This window comes from Pithys albifrons, chromosome 14 (genome assembly GCF_047495875.1).
Source record: "Pithys albifrons albifrons isolate INPA30051 chromosome 14, PitAlb_v1, whole genome shotgun sequence".
Lineage (NCBI taxonomy): Eukaryota > Metazoa > Chordata > Aves > Passeriformes > Thamnophilidae > Pithys > Pithys albifrons.
The window spans coordinates 2917959-2935000 of record NC_092471.1 but is presented as its reverse complement, the minus strand read 5'-3'; the positions used below and the strand labels follow the sequence as shown (position 1 = coordinate 2935000).

General features: G+C 41.8%; 1 protein-coding gene across 3 annotated transcripts in view; it reads right to left on the bottom strand.

Annotated features, from left to right (window-relative positions):
- Positions 1-17042, bottom strand: part of DACH2 (dachshund family transcription factor 2) — a 240484-nt gene that overhangs the window by 40023 nt on the left and 183419 nt on the right. For all 3 annotated transcript variants that reach the window (XM_071569173.1, XM_071569174.1, XM_071569175.1), the window contains exons 6-7: positions 7579-7714; positions 5801-5881 (exon numbers count right to left, since the gene is read on the bottom strand). In XM_071569173.1, coding sequence (XP_071425274.1) covers positions 5801-5881; positions 7579-7714 — 217 coding nt within the window. The remainder of the gene's footprint in view (positions 1-5800; positions 5882-7578; positions 7715-17042) is intronic.

Genomic DNA, 17042 nt, shown 5'->3' with positions numbered 1-17042 from the left:
CATAATAAGGACTGAAGGCAAACTTATTGAATAACTCCCAGACATTAAGGATGTCACCAACTGCAGGTCTCAGGGTAATGAATTTGCAGCAGAGGCATCACCAGGCAGAGAATTCCAAGGGTCAGCTTTAGTCCTAGTGCTGACTCTCTGGGAAAGGTTCCTGGGCCTCATCCAGAAGGTTCCTCAGGTCACTGGGTGCCAATCAGCAATTCTTCTCCTGTTTCTATGCTTTTCAAATGTAATGTAACTCAGGAAGATGGACTTACATGAAACAATCCACACTATTGGAGAAGTGGGAAAGGGAACTCTGTGGAGACAAGCTGACTTTGGAGAGTAGCTGCCTTATTTCCCTCTTATCTGCCCACTTTATTCCACACACTTACATGAATACCTTACTAAAACATTTGGTCCAAAGCCTTTTCAGTGAAGAAAATGTCATTCTTTCACCATGTTTATACAGACTCTTAATTTGTGATGTTTAGACAGCAATACATCACTGAAATCTACTAAATAAAATATATTAATAAATTATCTATCAGTGTAGGAAACTGTCTTGGTCCATCTGCCAGGATAACTATGAAGCAGGTATTTTACTCATCATAAAAGATGAATTCTTAAAAATAATTCTGCAAATAAAGATTTAATATAACCTTAAGATAAAAGGTGTGACCTTGGAGTACTTCACTAATATCTCCTGCCTAATTGCCCTTTTATTTATAAACCTTTCAGCAATGATTAAGCAGACAATCATGATTACATGAGTCCAGAAACTTTAAGAATTAAAAATACATATCTAAATATACATAAATATATGAATACATATAGCCTATAAATAAATATATTAATAATCACAGAATCCCAGACTATTCTGAGCTGGAAGGGGCCCACAAGGATCATCGAGTCCAACTCTTAAGTCAATGGCCCACAGAGGGGATTGAACTCAAGACCTTGGCATTGTTACAACCAAGTTTGAACCAACTGAGCTAATTTACTCTTACTGTCTATTTACATTTTGTCAATCTATGTGATAACAGTTTGCCTCATGGTTTCATGGGTTTGGGGTTTGGGATTTTTTGACTGATGGACTCATGAAAGATCAAACTACTCTTAGACCACCATTTTAACAGCTGAGGATAGAAAATGTAGAAGTATCTCTGAATTATCCACTGAACATTTGCCCTGTGTTTGCCACTTAAGGCTCTAGGAAAAAGAAACCCTTGCAATCTTTACTCTTGTGTATTCCTGAATCCCCTGCTGATCAAACGACCCTGGGGGTCTCCAACATCCACACTCAGAAACCAGAATGAACCAGAACTTCACTTCTCCTTTGGAGCCTTTTTCCTGTATCTCCAGAGGAGATTGATGAACACATTTTGTGAAGACAAATGCTTTTTCCCTCACTGTATCTTTCCCATGGAAGTATTGCTATGGCACAGAAATAGCCTGGGGAGCAAGTGAAGTGCTGGCACCTCTCACACACAGTATGCAGGGAAGGCTCTGCCTGGTGCAGCTTTGAGCTCCTGGTGCAGCTTTGAGCTCCTGGTTCTCCTGCTCAGTCCTGCCCCTCTCCATCTGGATGCTTTCAGATGAATTGTTGGCCAAGTCCTCCCTCCAGAGCACAGCCCCTCTCAGGGCCTGTTGCTGTTTCAGGTGTTCTGCACCTGCTCCTCCCCTCCCCTCCCATCCTGAGCAGCTCAGTCCTTTGGCAACGCTTCATTTAAACAGCACAAAACCTCTTTGCTGCTAATGAAATGCCATAAATAAATATTGTTATTCTTTCATTCCCGTAGTCTCTGGCCAGCTGGAAATGGTGCACTCAGCTGACAGAAATGATGCAAAATTCCTCATTCCTTAAAGCAATAAAGGGGAAGGTGTTCTGTAATAAACAGGCAAGGGAGAGCTGCCAGCTGCAGAGTTTGGAAACTACTGGAGCACAGGACACAGCCCTGGAGCCTGGACTTGTGCTCTGGGAACACAGACAACTAAAAGAGGGAGTGTCATCACTGGGAAATGCAGAGCAGGTCATCTCCTCAGCAAATGTAATCCTTATTTCTACCCCAACACTGCCTGGCCATACTGGTCACTAATGAAATCTTCCCAATTAATTTTACTCTGGTTTGCACCCCAAACACCCACTGAACACACTGGCCATGCCTGCAGAACCAGCACTAAGAGCTGGGGGAGGACCTTCCAAGGGATCAGGCTTTGGCCAAACTGTTCCCACTGGTCACACCATGGACATCCCCACGGATTTCACTGTGGCAAGAGCTGGGCCAGTGCCTTTTCCTGCTCCAGCCCATGTGAGGATTCTGAAATATTCCTTGTCAGGCAGTCAAACAGAATAATTTTACCAGCATCTCAGTCAGGCTGGAAGGCACAGCCAAATTCTTTTCTGGCTCATTTCCCCTTCCCAAGGCCAGAATTCACAGGGAGCTTTCTGTAAAGCCCACACAGGGCTGTGTCAAACACAATCCTTTCCCATACAACTGAGACTCTTTCCAGGATATGTAGTGGAGCAGATGAATTTAAAATGCAGGTTCTGTGAGTATTTGTGCAGGTAGAATGTGGGGCTGTGTTCTGGGGGGCATTTTGTAGCTGTTTCCTTGCACAGTGCAGGTTACACTTGCATGGTTTTCACTCCCACCCTGACATGGATGCACAGGCAAAATGCTGGTGTGACATAATGGTCAAAGACACTTGACAAAACTACAATATGGCAGGTAATAAAAATAATTTTTATATAAAAACCCACCAAGCAAAACAACTGCAAACTTACAAAACTGTTGGACTTTGTTGCTCTCTAATATTAAGCCTGACTATACTTCCTAAAAAGCAGGTGAAAGGATGCAGAGTAATGGAGATTTAATGGCATTTTCTCCTTCAAAAAGCTTAAAGTTGTGGGCAGTAACTGGGCACCAAGACAGTCCTGGGGTCCAAATCCTGCCCCACCACCACCTGCAACCAGATCAGTGCAGCTGGAACAACCTCACACTGACTGTCTGACAGAGAAGAACTGACATTAAGGCATGTTCTCTTCAGCCCTAATTACCCTGGAATTAATGTGATGGGAACAAAGTGGCACATTTTTGGTCTGGTGCAGAGATCACTCAAAATGGGACACGGAAAACAAAATTTGTGTATTCTGAGGAATATCACAGTATTTTTCTATAATCATTACAATAATTTCTATCATTGTTTTATGCTCAGATTCCAATTGAGCAGTACTGCTGATGAACTTTAATTACTTAATTTTCAATTGTTTCCACCTTAATTGTTACAGAGAGCTCAGATTTCTAAAGTTATGTCAAGGTGTGCAACACAACAACGTGTTCAATATATGCCTTCAATAATTTCTTTGTTGTTTGAAAACTTCCAACTTGCAGCAAAGCTGGCATTTTATGGCCTGCAGAGCTATAAATCATTTTTAAAATCATGATGATATTACTCAAAACAGATGTGAAAACATATGTTTGCCACGGTTGTATAAACCCCTTACTTGTCATACTTAATAAATGTTGATACTTTTATTTTAACTACATTCCTTCTTAATAACTTTGAAAATCTTTTCCATGGCAAAATATATGTTGCCTTAGTAAAAGTAATGGCAGGTTTGGAAAAACAAAGCCTGCTCTGTATACAAATTACAGGTGTGTTTTCTGCAGAGAAGGCAGCACAGATCCCACTCCTCAGTGACTGTCCACATGTGACCCCAAAATTCAACATAAATGAGGGCACCAGAGCCTCAAATAATTACATACAGGAGAATAATAAGAGTATTGGGAACAAAACACCCATACAGGAGTGAGACTGTAGTGCCAGGAAGAGGTTCAGGTGCTGGAGCCATGGGATTACCTGAAAATTGCATCTTTACTCGACAAAAATAAATAATTTCTTGTTCTTGACCTGTGCAGACCAAGCAGAAAAGCACAAATTTGATTCTACCTTTAAAATGATACTTTAAAACATCTTATGAGTTTAAAGCACTTTTTTTCTGATGCAGGTGAGCCTCTGAACACTAAAAGAATCCTGAAAATAGGCCCTAAGTGCATGCAGAACTAACACAGGTATAAAGACACTCCCCAGTACATAATCAATTGGGCTGTGGAAAAATGTAGACTTGGAAATGAATAAACCCACATATACAACTTTAATCTCAAGGTGCATTATGGCACCCAAACTGTCCAACACTCAGGGATTTCTGGAGCCTGGAATTGGCTTCACAGCTGCTGGGGGTTCATTCAGTTATTTTCACACTTTGGGGGATTTCTAAATTATCTTTTCAGATTCTTAAACTGTACCTTCCTTCATCCATCCTGAGTGACAGACCTGCTCCCAGCAATAACCACACCATTTGCATCCCTGAGCCCCACAGGATATGGAATTGTTTCCCTGAAAAATGACTGAACATGTGGCAAGAAACCAGGCACAGTTCAAGAGAATTAAAATCAACTACACTTCCAGATTTAGATTAAATGCTCACTATGTAATTACCACAGGAATGGAATTTTTAAGTCTTGGGAGTGAAGGGATGGCTGGTAACTGCAGCCCCTGGTGCTGGTCCATAAATGTCAACAGGAGTCAAGAGGGAAGGATTTAAACACGATGATCCAGAAAGAAAATTATCTCAGAATGGCACAGAAGGGCTCTTTGGGGGTTCATAAGGAAAGTGTTTAAATGTCCAGAGAAACCAGTGAATAGAAAACAGCTTCTCCTGCCTTCCAGGAGAATTGAGTACAAAAAGACAAAATGTAAGGAAGAAGTTTCCTCCCCATGACTGGGTCACAGACAGATCTCTAAGGAATGGAGCTGATTGTACAAAATCATCAAACTGCTCAAATAAATTTGTGTAACTCTGGACCCACAGGGCACTGGAGCCTCCAGATTCTGAGTGGCTCAGAAAATCATCTATACCTGCCCTTTCATTTTTCTCTCAAAACACATGAAAATCACCTCAATAATGATACAAATCACTTTGTGTTTTCTTTTATGATAACATGATCAATATGAATATTTGCAGTAGATTTACATGTACATCCAGCTTATTTTGTCTCCTCTTTCTTCTTTTTCCTTCACATCTTTTCCACTCTAAAGCCTCAGTATCTCCTTCAGTATAACTCCTTGCAGTATTTTTCTACAATTACTTACCCTCAGCTCTCTTTTATTTCTTTAACTTTACCCCAGCTCCTTTTTTTTTTTTTGCAAGCCTTCCTTTTGCCTGATGCTTTCTGTGCTTGCTGCCAAAATGAACCTCCCACCTATTCATAGGATTTATTTTTTGCTATATTTGCAAGGAAACAAAACAGCTGCTTCTTCTGCCCACACCTGAACATCCATCCACCTTCTCCAGCCCCCAAAAACCACTGAAGGGAGAACCAGAGGAGGGAGGACAATCCTTCCAGGGCAAACATCACCTTTCCCTTGCTGCCCCTCCCTTGGGAGGCAACATAACAATCCTGGCCACAAAAAAGGGTTTATTTCCCTCCTCTGTTATCATTAGAGCACTCTGCACACACTCTCCTGGAAGCAAACAAACAATATCATCTGATCAAATATTTGCTGGGAACTTCTTAAATAATTGAGCCAAAAGACCAGCAAAATATTACCCTGCACAAACAGAGAAGTTCTGACTGCTCACATTTTCATGTAAATTCACTGGATACATTATTTATTGCAATTAGGCACTTAGTTCTCTTAAATTAATAACATAATGCCATTGCATATGCAGAATAACAGAAAAAGGAATAAAACACGTAGTAAGTGTAATTAAATGCCTGAGATGGAAAACAGTCTGTAATTTTACCTTTCTCCTTTTGTACTTTTTTTAGGCTGGTCCCAGTTTCTTGGTCAACGAGTTCTCCTTCCCTGCTGTTGGTCAGCAGAGCTGCAAGAATCAGAGGGCAGAGTCACACAACACTGTCAGAAAAAGATGGTAGGAGAAAGGAAAATACTGAATTGTATTTCCTCTTGGTCAATGTTTTGGTATTTTAACACTTGGAGCCACATAAAATATGCAGCAAAAGCAAATCTGCTCAAGTTGATTAAACAAAGATACAAAGGCAGAACCCAAATTACTACTGAGATGAATGTGGCCTCTTATGAACTGTTCAAATTAACTCACTTACAAAGTACTTCACAGAGACCATTTTGGAGATAAACACATTTAAGTATTAGTAATTACTTATAAAGATTAATAAACCCCCCAACTGGCAGATTGTACCCCAAATTGACAGGTGACAGCAAGAAATGCTCAAGAAAACTGCACTTAACACCTGGAAGATCAGTGAGAGGTGGGAAGTTTATGATTTCAGGGAGCCCATTTCCTTTGTTCTTATTTGAGTGAAGTATTTCCTTCTCTGCAATCCAAAGTTACTCCAGTGAGGACACTTGTTACAAACTTCATCACCACGTTTTAGGGAAAACTTTTTTTTGAATTGCAAAAGTAAAACCACTTCTATTTATATCGATAAAAAGTATATATACAGATCTTTACAAAAGGCTTTGACACAGAGCCATCAACAGTCCCTTTTTCACTGCTGCTACAGCACGTTACACCTTGTCCTGTGCTTTTGCAGCTTAAACCTTACTTTAAATTTTACTGCATTGCTTTTGCAGTTTAAATCTAGCTCAGAACTGCCAGCATGGGCTCCAGGCCCTGAGAAGACAACAGTGTTGACACACAGTGACACGAAGAGATGTTAATTGACTTGCCCCAGATCCCTCTTGGAAGCACCAAGAATAGGAGCTGAACTTCCTCTAGACTGAATTAGCATCTGAACCTCCAGCTCCACAGTGCACAGGCTGGGAAAGCTGTGCTGGAGCCACCAAAGAGCAGAAAGCCTCAGCCTTGGGGTGATGAGGGAATGTGTGGGCACGGGGAGCTTTTTGGAATGAGAAAGTCATCCCAGAATCTGTGAGTTTCCTCATAGGCATATGAAGATTTCTTGCTCTTTTGCCATTGCAGGTGCCTTCAGCAGCACTGCCTCAGCCTAGCATGGCACAGGAGCTGGTTGTGCCAGAGCAGGGGGATGCCTTAGAATCATAGAATGGATTGGGTTGGAAAAGACCTCCGAGATCATCAAGTCCAACCCTTGGTCCAACTCCAGTCCCTTTACCAGATCATGGCACTCAGTGCCACGGCCAAGCTCAGCTGAAAAACCTCCAGGGATGGGGAATCCACCCCCTCTCTGGGCAGCCCATTCCAATCCCTGAGCACTCTCTCTGCAAAGAATTTTTTTCTGATCTCCAACTTCAATTTCCCCTGGCAGAGCTTGAGCCCATCGTGCCCCCTTGTCCTATTGCTGAGTGCCTGAGAGAAGAGACCAACCCCCACCTGGCCAGAACTTCCCTTCAGGGAGTTTCAGACAGTGCTGAGGTCACCTCTGAGCCTCCTCTTCTCGCATGGGTGGAGATTGGCATAGATGGAACGGGAGGTGAACTTAATGACACACAAACCACAGCCATGAACCTCCCAAGGATTTTTTAGCAAGTGAGTGCTTTCCTGAGCCCCCCAGCCAACAAATCTTTGCCCCCATCCCCTTCCCCAGGTGCTGTGGGCAGGAATGGCCGCAGGGCACTGACCAATCCTGTCGGGGGTGTTGTCCAGCTGGGAGGGCGAGCTGGACACGCTGCTGCTCTGGTGGGATGAGGCGTGGCTGCCGGGGCGCTGGCTGTCCTCCAGGGACGGGGCTGGAGAGGGGCTGTCCTGGATCCTCTCCTGCAAACACAAGGAAAACAACCTCTGTGCCATTCCACTCATGCACTTCACCAAAGCTCAGTGAAAAAATGAAGCTGACTTAAAATAACAACAACAAACGGCATTTCCGAGATCAACAGTGACCAGAAACCCCATCTTGAGTCATCACAGTCCTCTACATGCACAGTGTCTTTTGCCTTTTTTTGGTGGTGGTTAACTTTTTATTTCCCAATTTTTTCACACATAGGAACATACAAAATATTCTTTCACGTTGCCTTCACAGACTACTTTTGATCTACAGGTAGTAAAATTAGCATAGATCAGTCACATTTCAAACAAACAATTCAAGGTGGGGCTAAACTCACTAAACACAGTCTGATTTCTCAACTCACTGCAATCTGCACCTAAATAAATTCCATCAATACCTTCTCAGACAAATTATAAAAGCTGTGGCACTGGCAAGAACTTCAATTTTGCATGAAAAGCATCCCTGGGTAACCAAAATGAGAGTGTGCTTGCGAATCCTTATGTGCACATTTGCACATGAAACTTTGATGTTAACCTCTAATTTAGATAACATAGCACTTGAGATAAGGAGGAAAAAAAGGATAAGAAGCTAAAAAAAAAGAAGTAAAATTAAATTCTTCACTTCTGTGTATACCGGCAAATTGCCTGAAGATGCCATGGAATTTTCATCAGGAAAAATCTTTAGGAACAGGTAAGACATGCATGGTATAAGTAATAATCTATCCTGTCTGAAGGCAAGAGATTGCCAGAGCAGTTGAGATCCCTTCCAACCCAGTGTTCCCACACATACACTTTTCCTGAAGTCATTAGAAATTCCAGCACCCTTCATTCCTGTTCCCAGGACCAACAAAAACTGAGAATCTTCTAAAAGTGACAGATCATGCCCTGAGATACACCAGATATTTTTATCTTAGAATCCCTTCCATGTTTTCAAACCTCTGTTATTGGAAGGTGCATTTCCAGGGCAGAGACATGAACTAGGAGATGGTTGAACTCACAGAACTCCAGAAACTGCCTGGAGTTGTCCTCATCCCTGGCAATCAACTGCTCCCTGTGCAAACTCAGAACTGAAATATTTCTGTTTTAAAAAGGGAAGATTTTCTTGCCCTGCCTCATTAAAAATCACAATTTCAGTGTAATCTGGGAAAGCTGTCTCAAAAGAACTTTGTGATTTTTCTTCCTAACCTTTTCCAGAGATGTTTCATTAGGAAGGTGCAAACTGGCTGCTTGGTGGTGATTTACTGTGGGCTTTGGAAACCAAACTCAGCAGCACCTGAACTCTTTATGCAGTTTGCAGGACAGTGCCCTGAATCCATAATGCAGCTCTGGGAAGACAATGGTGCTTTCTCTTCGTTTCTCCATTACAAATCACTGATATAAAAGCTGCTGTTTGGAATGTACTGGGCCCATCCATTAATTACACTGGCAACAAGATCAACAGGAATATTCTGTTACCCATTAAAAGCACCTCTCCAGGCCACACTCACCTTTGGCTTTACACAGAGAGATTTGGGAGTGACACAAAGGGACCATGAGACTGGATCCCACCCAGATCATGGATGGCATTTCCCTCTTCCAACCACTGGGACCAGGGCACTGGGTGTGGGTTTAATGGGATAGTTATTGTACATTAAATAACAACGGAGCCCCAAACCATGTAACAGATGGGTATCTATTACATAGCTCTTAATCCTCAATGGATCAGTTCTGCTAATTAGCTGTTATTTAATGAACATACGATAACTAGTAAGTCTTACAGGGAGACTTCTAATTGCAGTGGTTTCTAATGCTAAGAGATAACAGATATGACTCTATTATGTTGAGCCATAAGTTTTTAAGATTCTGAAAACTGAGTGGTTTTAAACAAACAGATTTTCGAGTTCTGTGGGGCAAAAGTCAAACTCACTAATCTTAAAGGCTCCTGTGCTTTCTTCATCTCAGCTTCCAAAAGAGAGGGTTTAGAGGCTGCTGAGATAAATGAAAAGAGGGATAGGACTTACCCTGGATGGGCTGCTAATTAAGCTGCTTTTAAAAGTCACGTTCTTACCCCAAGAAGCATTGCCCTAAATGATGATGAATCACACAAATGCAATCCCAAGCATATAAATCCTGTGTGTTTTTAGCTTCTATAAATAACAGCTTCCAAACAGGCTCCTGCTAACGGGCTACAACTCTGACTGTAATTTCATTTGCCTGGATTTCAGTTTAACAGTCCTCTTTGGCACTATTTCCTCTCCTTTCACCGCACAGGGCACTCAATTTCCAATTAAGATATCATTTGGAAATGATTAATTTTACAGGAGAGTGCATAGTTTAAGTAAATCTCATTGTCTACTGCAACCATGAAAATGAATAGCCAAGGAGAGGACATGCCAACTGTTCTGCAAAAAACCCTATGAACAAATATGACTATGAATTAACACTTAGATATCACACAAACAGCCATATATGTCATCTTAAATGGGAGTTATTTGAGTAATTCAGAAGCTGATGATTTGGAAAAGCAAAGCATTCGAGCTCCTTCTGGTAACTGCATTTCCCATTGTCTCTTGCTATAAAATAATCTCTGCTTCGAGTAATTCGCCTTCAAACTCAGGGTCTTGGTTTGAAATGTTCAGGCAGAAATAAAAGTGTCAAATAATAATGTCATTCTTAACCACGCAGTGAATCACTTTCTAAGGGAACTGGTTGATTAAGTCACCCAATGTCTTGCCAGTTGCACCAATTTACACGCCCAGGGAAGACACACTTTTCCCTACAAACACCAAAGGAGCTGAAATTCTCTTTGCATCAAATGAACTACAAAGGAGTCACCACGTGAGACTGCACATGGTTGGAGAAATCACCTATTCCTAAATATTTGTGTGGAAATGTGGGGCTGAACTTCCCCTCCTTTAATGACTAACGCTATGGCCAGACTCCTCTTCTGCTGGTAAACAGCTCCATTTTTCAGGCCTGTAATCAGTATGCATCTATTTAGCTACTTAACAGCAATGTGCTCTGGTTCATTAGGTAGCTACTGTTGTGTCTCAGCCTAGTTAAAATTTCACAGCAAGTTAATCTATTTTATTACGAATGAGAACACAAGTGATAATGTCCTCACCATTTTCCAAACACAGGGTTAACAGTATTTGTAACAAATCAATGGGGGCATTTAAATAGGAAAATTGAAAATCTAAAACCTTAACTTTTTTTTTTTTACACATTGATGGCTTCATTTTATTTGTCATCTTATGTATTTTACAACCTCGTTAGTTTTCATGTATTTCATTATTTTTCCTCTTGAAAAAGGCTCTGCTGGGCAGCCTGGGTCCACTCCAGCTAAACTCCCAGCAAGAGAGCAGAATTCCTAAATAAAGTAATATTTTCACCATTTGTATTTCTTCCTATTCATAAATTTGCAAGATTCATATTCCAGGTTATGATTTAATGAATTATACATTAAAAATGTACAGATTCTGAGAATTTTATGAAAAATGAAAACATTTCTCAAGATCTCACCTATTTATCTACCTGCAGTACCCACTTTATCTTCTCTTTTTTCGTTCCTTTCCAGAGCTGTAACATAAATTCTCAAGAAGGACTTTTGCAGTATTTAATCCTCTTGAAGGGTAATATATTTGTCTCACTAAAGATCAGTGTCTTGCTCTGCCTCAGAAAATGTAGCTACAAAGCCTGACAGTGTTAATTTTAGTTGTGATTTAAGTCAACGGCTCTGAAGTCACCAACTCACCCCATGTCCAGACACAGCCTTGATTCCACCTCGATATTCCCTTTCCTATCCCTCTGAGTGTATTCCACACAAATAACATCAAGCACTACACACCACTTGCACCCACACTAGTTTTATTTGAAATATATATGAACAGCTCACCTGCTCTTGACATAATCATCTTGACCTTAATTCCTTACCTCTGATTTTTTTGTAGTATTGATCTTTGTTTTATGTCAAGAGTTTAGAGAAATGATGCTGCTGCATTTTCCTTTACTTTCCTTTATTCTTAGTTCTAATGTAGCTGTAATTACTCTTCCAAATGTTAATCTATTAACGAGTTCCTAGAGGATTTAATGGCATTTCACTGCTGACAAGCAGGTTTGGGAAGTTTGTCTGAATCCTGGCTATTTTATTCAGACATTTATCTTGATATTTCATATTTAATTGAGGTGCTGCTGCTCTACTCTACAGGGCTCTGCAGTGGCAGCAGAGCTCGAATTCACCCTTGCTAATGAAATAGAAAGGAAGGAAAGATGGGAATTCTACTGGTTTTAGGTCTGGATTAGAGTTTTCAACTATGTTAAGAAAGATTTAAGTTGATGGCTATGGTGGAAGAACAGAGTTCTTGGGCTGTAGCATTAAAAATCCCAACATTAATTTGCACAGTGGTCCCCCAGAGGATGTTTGTTGTGCCACACCTCGAGCTCCCAGTGCTGCCAAACCCCCATTCATGTTCTCCAAATGGACTGCACAGCTATAAACAAATTCCAGCAACCAGGAGGTTTCTCTGGAGGGGTCTGTGAAGCAGGAGCAGCAGACTCCCCTCCGACCACAATTCCATGCTGTCCCCACCTCCCTGGCTCTACTCCATCCTCAGTAAGTGACAAGAATCACAAAAGTTAACACAATTCACAATTTCAGTTAGCAAAGAACTGAATTGCTCACACTTCTTTTGTTAAGCTAATACTGACACATACTTCTTTCCAATTGACCTTGGTTGATACTAATGCTATTTGAATTCTTAATAACAAGTATATTTTTAATAATGTTCCAAAGTTTACAACCAATGCATTATGGAGCAAAGCAACACATCATTGGAATTCAGGCTTTTCCAAGACAAAGAATAATAATCCTGACACAGCAAGCAGGAGCTCAGCTACATCCACACTGATGCTGGGCAGTGGCCAACAAGAAACAGGGTGGTCAGTCTTTGCTTCTGGGCTAGAGAAGAGTGGTTTGGTTTGGATTTTCAATCATTTCAGCCTGGAAATGAGCACACATGAACTATGGGTGACTTGTTGGTCTTCTGAGCTACTTATAGTCCCTCTGATTGCTGCAGGAACTGGAGATGAACAAGGTAAACAGCTGGTCTCAGAACTAAGCTAGGATCTGTGTGTCTGAAAGCCAGCTGGATCCCATTCATCTTTTGCAGTGTATGGGGAAGTCATTCACTTAAAATACGCACTTTGCCGTTTAAAACGCGATTTTTTCACACTGTGTACACAGAGTTGTGTCAGTTGTAGAGTCAACTGGCAATTATTTTCCCACCGAATTTAAGAAATCATAAAAACTCTCCCACTTTTACTGATTTTAATACCAGATGTTCCCTCACTAATTCCATTACCTCGTGACTACTTCCTATCAATCCATTAATTGCCAGCTGCTCAGGCAAACAGGGAGCTGCACTAATCAGATGGTGTTGGGAGCCAGCCAAGCAGGAGCTGCTTCTTCCCCACTTCTTAAATTAGCAGCCACTGGGACAACCTTCACTCCTGTTGGAACAGCCAACCTTCACGTTTCACTCTGAGCCTGAAAACACAACTGTGACTGAAACTGGAGGGGATCTCACAGTGGGAACTTTGTGTTTCTGCCCCTCCTGGTGCTGCTCAGGAATGGAGGAAAGGCACTCCCAGGACTAATGATGATAATGCTGGAGCTCATCTACCTTAGAGCTCGTATTAGTTATTAAGGACAAATGCAAATGACTAAGCCAGTACTAAAAAGATCTGAGCCAGAACTAAGAGCTGATATGTGCTTGGCCTAACAATTTTCCCTTGCAAGCTCTGCAAAAAAAAAAGAGATGTTTCTTAACCAGATTTTTTTTTCCACTTGGACATTCAAAGTAGGTATTCAATGTTTAAACCTACGAGCAAGGGGTGTGAGGGGTTAAGGAGCCTGGTTTTCCTGGCACTGCAGGGAGAGGGATATGCCTCCCTCCAAAGGAGGAGAGGAGAAGGGCATTCAACACAACCTGAAGGGATCTGAACATCTCCCAGCAGAGCAGTTTCTCTGAATCAGTGAATAAAAAGATACAATCCTGCACACTCACCTCTCCACTGCCTCAAATACAGCCACAAAAATTACCCTGATAAGAAGCAAACAGACTCCTCTGTCTCACTCCTCTAACATATCCCAGTCCCACTTCAGCAACGAGCTGCCAGCAGTGAACATGTGCTATGAAACAGGACAGAATAAATCTAATAATGAGAAAAATGACACACATTGAACAGGAGTTTAATTTTATAAATGTTGTAATGTTCTGAAAACAATTCATAACGGATAGAATGCACAGAGAGATGTGAAATTAAGTATGTTATAAATTCTGCAATGGGAAATGTTTCTATTCTGAGAATGGTTCCAGAGTATTCTGAGATGGCCACATATTTCTGGCTGTCAGGTAAATGTTATGAATGTGAGTTGTACAGCACACAGAAAATAGCACCTCTCAGCAGTAATTACACAGCCCATCTGTATTCTCTTTAGGGAATTTGAAACCATGTCATATATAAATCCTTTAGAAATACCTAAACAATCCCACAAAATCAGGAGAAAAACAAAACTCAAAGAGAAGGAAACTCAAAAATCTCTAGTGCTTGTCTAGATCCCACTGGACCATTATTGCTGTCTTCTGTTTGTCAGACCAGTGTCTGAGGTACATTGGGGTGAAATTCTGAAAGAATTCTGAAACATCAAGAATAAAAATACTTTATTTTGTGGGGGTTTTTTCCTGAAACAAAGCACTTCAACTGCTTTTTTTTTCCTCTGGGCTTTCCAGCTGCACTCAACAAAAGTGCCATTTACTCCTAACTGGGACCTGGATAAGAGCAGAAAGAAAAAGCAGGACTAGAGCAAAGCATGAGGGGATGACAACAGAAGAAAAATGGACAGCAGGAAACCAATTTTCAGAACTACTCCTACTCAGGAACAGCACATCCCTCAGCAGCTCCAAAGAGGATGTTGGCCAGGAGGGAAGGGAGGGAGCAGAGGAGAGATGGAGGAGGAGAGGAGTGAGAAAGTCCAGGGTATGTGGGGTGAACAGAGTGGAAAGCAATGAAAATACTGGAGAGAAAAGAGTAAAGGAGTCTTCAATCTTTGAGACAGAATTTTGCCACAGTGTTCTTTTCCTATCTAACACAAAAAGGAGCAGCCTAAGGGCCTCTGGTTTGGGTTTAGTTCTCTCCATTTGAAGTCCAGCCTGAGCAGAGTCTCTCCCACCATCCTGTTTCCAAGGATATCTGGGAAAGTGGCCTTGCAGTCAATGTACAGATCTTCTCATAGTCACAGCTCCACCAACTTGCCTCTTGCCAGCCTCCTACAGTGTCCTAACCCCAAACCTCTCCCTGCCTTTTGGCTGGAATTGTGTGAGCTGGGATGTTTTCAGTCACATAAGGCCATCTGGCTTAAGCTGCAGAAATTAAGACCTGAGGTTTGGTGACACTGCTTGAATTCTCCTGAAGCTTTTGCTGCACAGAGCTTGGGACCTCAGTCCCCATGGACAGAGCCAACCTGTGGGCATGGCACCATTCTGGGGCTCAGAGGAGCTGTCAGTGCCGTGCCCTCACCCACAGGGTGTGCTCAGAGGTCTCAGCACCTTTGGATCCAATTTAATGCAGATGATCTAAGATTTAGGTGTGTTCTCAGCTCACACCTTCCCAGCTCCTTCAAGATAAACTGGGCAATATGCTGTGAATGCCAAATATACATGTTATAGATGCTGTGAAGTCATATTAATTTGTTACATAATCATTCATTACTGACCCCCCCTAAGATAACAATGTCCATGGCATGTAGCTGTTGTTTTCTGGAGCTGAACTGTTTTACAAACCTCACTGAAAAATCTTCTCTTTTCTACCTGAACTTTCCTTCTGAAGACCTGAAAATATTGTTATTGAGTAGATTTTTCTGAGTTTCAGGAACAAAAGTGCTGGATGACAGTAAACTGCTACATTTCTACACAGAATCATAGAGTGGTTTGGGTTGGAAGGGCCCTTAAAGATCCCATGGACAGGGATGCATCAGGTTGCCCAGGGCCCCACCACACGTAGCCTTGAACATGGAATATTCTTTTGAGCCTAAACCATGACTCAAGTCTAGTTCAGCTGAATTCTATCCCAGACTGGTCCTCATTTGACCCCCGGGCCGGTAACTGGATTGCAGAGTACATCCAGCTGAAGAACAGCTCTGGAAAGAAAGGGACTGACAGGACAGGAGGCACAAGAGGGAGAGGAGAGAAGGTGGTGAAGTCAGTGCTCCTGCCAGATTTTGCTTTTGTCACATGGCACCCTCAACTACAGAAATTCCTCTGAGCCAAGTTTTAAACAAAGCCAACCCCTCCAGGTGCCCAGCAAATCCCTGAAGGGTTGGATTTATCCCAGAACTGCAGCTGCAGTGCTGCTGGTGGGTGCTGCTGCCATCACAGCAGAGCAGGAGGAGATGGCTAAGAAGGTTTTGGGAGCCTGGCCATTGTGCCTCCCTAATTTATGGTGCTCCTGTCAGGAAGAAATCAAGTTTCATAGTTATGACATTTCTTTCTGGAGCACTAAATGTTAACTTTGCTGATCAGGCATATCTTGGTGGAAGAGCTTATTTCTAAATGGCAAACGTGATATAAAAAGCATAATGACTTCATTCAAAACCTTTATAAAGCAGCTGATTCTCACACCTATAGAAAACAGGCCGAGTGGTATTTTAGTCATCAGAGTGTGGAAACAGATACACACTCAATAGATTTCATTCATTTCTCCCATTTTAAGTACCAACATGATACTGGGATTGCATTCCACTGAAAACCAGTCATTTTTTGTACTTATTAAATGCACTTAAATAATATCCTATAATTAAAGTAATACTGCTGGAAGCAGCAACAATGCTTTTCTTTTACATGTTCCATTTTCTGCAAGGGTTTCATGTTAGTTGATCGTCATTCAGTGCTGGATGGTTGTAGTTTAGGGAAGGAAAGGACAAAAGGAGCCTCACACTCTGGAACAGAATTCACCTACAGGTTCAGCACTCAGAACAAACAAGAGAAAGATGCAGCATCCCTTGAGAGGTGAGAGTGACCCAGCCATGGGGCCACACTGCCCCTCTGCTGTGTTACCCATTGGGGTATTTCCCTCTGCAACACTGAGAGGAAATAATTCCCACCAGAGTCCTGGCAGGACCTCCTGTGGCTGTGGAGATGTTGTGTATCCTCCAGTGCAGGTGTTGGGAAAAAACCAGCTATAAATGAGTAACTCACATGAGCAAAGGCCTGCAAAGGAACGCCCAGAAACCCCACACCTTGCAAGAACTGCAGTTTAAATTACAAAGAACAAATATCTATTGTTA